Raw genomic sequence first — 7,497 nt, forward strand, 5'->3', positions numbered from 1 at the left:
GAGACATTCATGCACCAGGCGGGCTGTACACCGATCACGCAGGAAAGCGGTAAGATGTTCTGCGCCTGTCCAAAATGAAAAAATTCAAAATTTGCACGTAGTGAAACTGTATGGAAGCATTTAGTAAACAGATGATTTACACCACAATACTACATTTGGTGTCAACACGGAGAGGGTTATGGGGGAAATTAAGCTAGTAGTAATAATAATTTTGAGGATGCTCATCATAATGAAGAACCGAATCATTTGCATAATGAATATAATTATCATCAAGAGAAGCAGATGGTAGATCATGATAGGGTTCAAGATATGATTAGCGATGTATTTTTAGAAACAACTACAACAATAGCTGATGGAACTGGAAATGTAGAATAACCTAATTTGGATGCAAAAAGGTTTTATGAAATGCTAGATGCTGCAAATCAACCAATCTACACTGGTTGTAGAGAAGGTCTCTCTAAATTGTCTCTAGCAGCTAGGATGATGAATATTAAAACGGATCATAATTTACCTGAGAATTGCATGGATGCATAGGCGGAGTTGTTTAAAGAGTATTTGCCAGAAGACAACGTGTCTACTGAATCTGAATCTTATTATGAGATTCAGAGATTGGTTTATAGTCTTGGGTTGCCTTCGGAGATGATTGATGTTTGCATCGACAACTACATGATCTACTGGAAGGAAGATGACAAGTTAGAAGAGTGTCGATTATGCAAAAACCCACGATTTAAACCGCAAGGCCGTGGGAGGAATCGGGTACCGTACCAAAGGATGTGGTACCTACCAATTACAGACAGATTGAAAAGATTATATCAATCTGAGAGGACTGCTGCGTCGATGAGGTGGCATGCTGAACATGTCTAGAGAGATGGCGAGGTTGCACATCCTTCAGGCGCAAGAGCATGGAAACATTTCAACAAGGTACACCCAGATTTTGCTACAAATATTCGGAATGTCTATCTTGGGTTATGCACCGATGGATTTAGTCCATTTGGAATGTCTTGGAGACAATATTCTTTGTGGCCAGTCATTCTTACGCCGTACAATTTACCGCCGGATATGTGCATGGAACAAGAATTTCTATTTTTGACCATATTAACCTCTGGGCCGAAGCATCCAAAACGGTCTCTTGATGTTTTTCTTCAACCGTTGATAGAAGAGCTAAAGCAATTGTGGTTGGAACGGGTGGGGACGTACGATTGTTCTTTGAAAAACAATTTTATGATGCGAACAGTTTTGCTGTGGACGATAATTGATTTCCCTGCTTATGGGATGTTGTCTGGTTGGACAACATATGGAAGATTATCTTGTCCATATTGTCTTGGATCGACGGATGCTTTTCAACTGAAGAATGGTAGGAAGAGTTGTTGTTTTGATTGTCATTGTTGCTTTCTTCCACTTTCCCATCCGTACAGAAGAAATAAGACACCATACCCATCAGGCATATTTCCAGGAACATGTCAGTTTCCTCCATGTTACACCGGCCAGCAGATCGAAGCGGACATTGATTATTACGGAGCTCAAGAAGCCATTAAAGTTGGAGGAAACTGACATGTTACTGGAAATATGCCTGATGGGTATGGTGTCTCTCACAATTGGCATAAGAAGAGTATATTTTGGGAGCTACCCTATTGGAAGGACCTTCTCTTACACCACAATCTGGATGTCATGCATATTGAGGAAAACTTTTTTGAGAACATCATGAATACAATACTGAATGTCCCTGGGAAGACAAAAGATAACAAAAATTCAAGGATGGACTTACCTGATATTTGCTCAAGAAGTGAGTTACATATTAAGAGCAATGGAAACGTTCCTGTTCCCATCTTCCGGTTGTCATCAGAAGCCAAAACAACTTTGTTTGACTGGGCTGCATCAGAAGTTAAATTTTCTGATGGTTATGTTTCAAATCTGTCAAGATGTGTTAAACAAGGTCAAAAGTTCTCCGGAATGAAGAGTCATGATTGTCATGTGTTTATGCAACGACTACTTCCATTTGCTTTTGCCGAGCTCCTTCCAGCAAATGTCCATGAAGCACTTGCAGGTAATTATAAATTAATAATATATATACATATGTTATGAAATGTTATTAATTTGATTACTTTTGCAATATACAGTCATCGAAGCATTCTTCAGAGATCTTAGCATACGTACGTTCAAGGAAGAAGTCATCAAACAACTTCATGAGAACATTCCGATCATATTGTGCAACCTGGAGAAGATATTTCCTCCTTCATTTTTTGACGTCATAGAGCATCTAGTTGTCCACCTACAGTATGAAACATTTCTTCGTGGACCTGTACACAACGGATGAATGTATCCGTATGAGCGACAGATGAAACATTTGAAGGGGAAAGCAAGAAATCTTGCAAAGGTGGAAGGTTCAATAGTTGCGGGGAGTTTGACAGCCGAAACATCTAACTTCACATCATACTACTTTGCTTCAACTGTTCGTACGAGAAAAAGAGTTCCTAGAAGATATGATGATGGTGGAGTACTGACATCATATGCAATTGATGGTGTTCCTGACATTTTATGCTTCTGCTAAATTGCACGGTTTGGTGGTAAAACGAAAGAAGTATGGTGGTCATGTGAAGAGGATAAACATAGTGCCCACACTTATATTCTGCTCAACTGCGAGGATTCTGTGACCCGTTACTTTGAAAGGTAAATATCTATGTGAATGTTAATTATATGAATTGAAGTTAATTATATATGACTTCATCTTTTGTTTAATTTGCAGCATGTCAAGTTGAAGAAGAATTACCAGGAATATCTGCAACTGATGTGGACACACGTAAAGATAAGCACTTTGTCAAGTGGTTAAAATCACATGTACGTAATATATCTCATTCATATATTAATTAAGCAAGTTTTTTGATACTTCAATATTAATTAATAATATATGTTTTTTGCAGGTTGATTATGACGATCCATATTATCCCGTATGGTTTCACAATTTGGTTCAATGTCCAGTAGCAAAGGTCACCACATCACCTATGTATTTCATACGAGGATTTACCTTTCACACATACGAGTATGGGAGACATCGGGCAACGAGTAACTACGGAATATGTGTGAAAGGTGAAACAGACTTTTACGGGATCTTGCAGGAGATTATTGAAGTAGAATTTATGGGGTTATTGAAGCTAAAATGCGTGCTCTTCAAATGTGAATGGTTTGATCCTGTTGTGAACCGAGGAATTCGGTATAACAAATTTGGTGTTGTGGATGTAAATTTTGGGAGAAGATACAACAAATTTGATCCTTTCATTTTTGCTTCAGAAGCCGACCAAGTTAGTTTCCTTCCTTATCCTCGCCTTCGAACTTCCGGGATAAACTGGTTAGCTGCTATCAAAATTACACCTCGTGGACGCATTGTCGCTGGAGAAGATCTGCCTTTGCAAGAAGAAGACACTATCAATGAAGTTGAGGTACCAGAACAACCAACTGATGAAATCCTTTTGATCGACCCGCAAAACTTTCAATATGAAGATATTCCCGAAGATGCGACAGATGAAGCACGTGAAGACGAGTTCGAGAGAAGCGACGATGATGATTGTAATGATAGTGATGAGAACGAAAACGATTTAGAGTGATGTAATATATGTAACAAATGTTGTATTTCTCTATTGTAATGTTTGTTTAAGGAAATATTGTTTTTATATCATCTTAATGTATGTGTAACAAATGTTGTTTTATATAATATGTATTTCTTTAGATTTAAAAAAATTATATGGAGTTTTAGGGTTTAAGTTGGAGAAAGAGTAAGAAGAAGTAAAGAAGAAGATGATGATGTTAGATGATATGTGACTTTGGGGTTTAGGGTTAAGCGTAGTAAAGTCCTTGTAAAAATAACACGGGGATGGTAACTTCGTCGTAAATGAAAAAAGACGGGCATGGTAACTTCGTCGTAAATGATTAAATCGATTCCTCGTAATTTCGTCGTAAATGAAAAAAGACGGGCCTAGTAACTTCGTTGTTAATGAAAAAAGACGGGCCTGGTAACTTCGTCGTAACAATACGTGGAGTTTACGACGAATGTCTTTCTATATATATTGAGACGCCGCAGAACGAGGCAAGCCTCGTTCATTCCTCCCAAACTCCTTTGCTCTCTCCCTCTAAGGTACCCCTCTCTCTCTTTTTTTTTTTTAGTTAGTTAGTTTAGGTGGTTAGTTAGGTAATTAGTTTAGGTGATTGGTTAGGTGACGGAATAATAGTTTAGGTGATTAGTTAGGTGACAGAATAATATTTTAATTACATTATTTTAATTTTTTTAGATGGCTCATATGAGGAAACCAGCAGCACCTACTTATTCTGAGTTGTTTTGCGATGGTTCCAGAGCATCTTCTTCCGCTCCATCATCTTTCGATGCAGTTCTAGACTCTCAGACTTCTTAGAGAGTTTCTTGGAGTCCTCCTCCTCCACCGCATATGCCTCCACCTCCTCCTCCACCACCGCAGATGCCTCCACCTCCTCCTCCAGCGGCTGCACCTCAGCCTGTCCCAGAAGGTGCAGTTCATCCGGATTTGTGTGTGCCTTCATATGCTCTATTCGCGAGATATACGGTGGAGGATTTGCTTGGCCAGCCTGGACGGGAGGGTTTGGATGTTCTAAACCCCAATAGGCCGCCATAAACTTTTTGGTAAGTTATTAATTTTTATTACATTAAAATTTAAATTATTTTTATTTTCTAACAATTAAATTTTTTTTTTGTTTCAGGTTTGGGACTAACAACCGTGTTAGCTGGAGCGTTTCGGAGACGACTAAGGGTTACTACGACGGAGCATATCCGAACTGGAGGATGATACCAGATCACGTTAAGACCACTTGGTTTAAATGTTTTGCGGTAAGATTTTCAAATTTAATTAAATTTTCACTTTTAAATATTACTTTTTATTTTTAAACATTTATTATTAATTGTAATTTCTTCAAAAATTTTGTGTTTCAGTAAAAGTGGCATTGGTCTTTGGGAATTACCGAGAGGGTGAAGAGGGAATTCGTTGCAAAGGCAAAGACCCGCCTTTGCAACACTGTCTCCGATTGGAAGGACAAGTGGGAGATCTACGGGTATGTGGAAAAGCCCACTGAGCTCACGACGGATGTGTGGGATGGCCTCATCGCCTATTGGAAGTTACCCTCTTCGATCAAAAAGGTCAATTTGTGCTCTGCTTCTCGAAGAATGAAGGATAAAGATGGTCATTTGTCCATGATTCACACAACCGGACAAAAACCTCATGCAAGAATCCGTCTAGAAGCTGCAAGTTTTGTTTTTAATATTTATTTTAAATTTTTCAATTAATTTAAATTTTAATATTTAATTTTTTTTGTGTAGTAGAGAAGACGGGAGTCTTACCATCTCTGTCTGAGCTATTCAAGATGACTCACGCCACATCCGACGGAGTTTTTGTGGATCATGCATCTGAGAAACTCTTATGTGCAGTGGCTGCTCGGATTGAAGAACGGGAGACGCAACTAACCCAGCAGTCTCCTGATGGATTACCCGTCACATTGACCACCGAAGAGGTCGACAGAATCTTCGAAGAGGTACAACTTAAAATTTTTGTTTACATTAATTTTAATATTTTAACATAATTAACTATATTAATATATGTTTTAATTTTATAGGTGGCTCCTAAAAAGAAGGGACGGACAGTCGGCATTGGCTCTGTTAACGAAGTTGCAAGGGCAACTTAGTCATACACTTCGAGACGTGATGAAGAGAATTCTCTGATGAAAGCTCGATTGGATAGCCAGCAGGTTCGTTTAGACTCTCTTGAGGATCTGCTAGACGTGACGGCGGTGGGAAACCCGACTATGCAAAGAATGTTGAATGAGAGACGAGCTGCTCTTGGGTTGCTAGTACGGGATCCCGAAGAGTCCGATCCAAACCGTCAACAGCCGAGCAACCCCACCGACTACTTTGAGAATATGTAGTTTTTTATATATTTCGGTTTGTATTATGAATTTAAATATTATTGTATGACTTTTAAATACTTTTTTAAAATATGTTTTTCATTTACATATTTCGTTTTAAAATTTAAAATATTCTAAATTTCGAATATTAAATATAAATATAAATTTATTATATATAATATAATAAGAGTCGATGTAAACTCCTCGTAAGCATTACATGGAGTTTACATCGAAAGTTTACGAGTGATTAACATCGAAAATTTTACGAGGGTTTTACATCGAAACGTTTACGTGGGCTTTACAATGAATTCGTTTACGTGTGCTTTATATCGAATGCATTACGTGGGTTTTACCACGAAGCGTTACGTGTCTTTTACGACCAAACCTTTCCTTTCGCTTTACGAGGAATTTATTTCGTCGTAAACGTAACGAGTCCTTTACGACGAAACCTCCGTTACTGCGGACATTTAACAATGAAACGTCTTTCGAGGTTAATTCGTCGTAACACCCTGTTTACGACGAATTAACCTCGAATACTGCCCTCCTAAAAAATATGTTAAATACATCACACGACCAAATCTTTGTCTTAAACCCTTAATGTACTCATTATACAGACGTCATTTTCTAGGCATTAGCTAGACAATTATTATAGCATTTTTCTAACATCAAACAATTATTCTATTATTCAAATTGGAAAACATATTAATCTAAGAAATTTTTATTTTAGATATAACATTTTTCTCTTTTTATACCAAAATTGAGGTGAGTTGGTAAAGGTGTGATGATGTTTAGTAGGAGCTTCACCAATTTTGTTACTTGCGATCCAAGCAAAAGGCTCAGCTGGAATATGATCGCCTGCAAGCTGAGGCTGCGAACTATGCCGACGGCCACTGGAAAATTAGAGTGAAGGACTCGAGATTCAAGATATGCATCGATAAATTGTGTAATTGGAAAAGCATGTTGCGGCATTGGGGAGAATCAAACTGGACAGACTACGAGTCTTTTGTACCAATACCACCGGCCATCACAGCCGTCCAGAAAACCTCGCTTCCCGGCCATAACTTGTGACGAGATACATATAGACATATATATATTAATGAATTTTCATTATATTTATTTTGCCTGTGAAATTAGGTAAACTAGGATAAGACCGGTGAATTTATTTTTATATATTATCGATAGTTTCTTTTATATATTTGATCATTTTATTTATATACATAAAATATTTTTTGTTGTTATTATATAATTTTTTCCGGTGGATCGGATCAATTTTTATTAAAAATAATGGAACAAAACTATAATTAATACATCATGGGTTGATCGGATTGGACATTAAACAAATTATGACATAAAAACCTTATTTTTTCCATCGAACACATTCTTGAAAAAAGTGAACAGTATTGTTTTCACAGTTGAATTATTTTGACTTTTATCTTCCATATGGTTTTGAAAGCTTTCAAATCAACCATCGAATTGATACATGTCATTTTAATGTTTTTAGTCGTATACTTAAGGAAAACTTACATTTTTGTAATTTAAAGTCGTTTTAAAAAATTCAAAATATAACATATAAGAAAAAAT

General features: G+C 37.2%; 1 protein-coding gene across 1 annotated transcript in view; it reads left to right on the forward strand.

Moving 5' to 3' along the window:
- LOC106293992 (UDP-glucuronate:xylan alpha-glucuronosyltransferase 1) overlaps positions 1-6,984 on the forward strand; it is a 20,858-nt gene extending 13,874 nt beyond the window's left edge. The window contains 1 exon segment of the mRNA XM_013729617.1: positions 6,712-6,984. Coding sequence (XP_013585071.1) covers positions 6,712-6,984 — 273 coding nt within the window.
- Positions 6,985-7,497: the final 513 nt, after the last annotated feature.

This window comes from Brassica oleracea, chromosome C5, assembly GCF_000695525.1.
Source record: "Brassica oleracea var. oleracea cultivar TO1000 chromosome C5, BOL, whole genome shotgun sequence".
NCBI classification, from domain to species: domain Eukaryota; kingdom Viridiplantae; phylum Streptophyta; class Magnoliopsida; order Brassicales; family Brassicaceae; genus Brassica; species Brassica oleracea.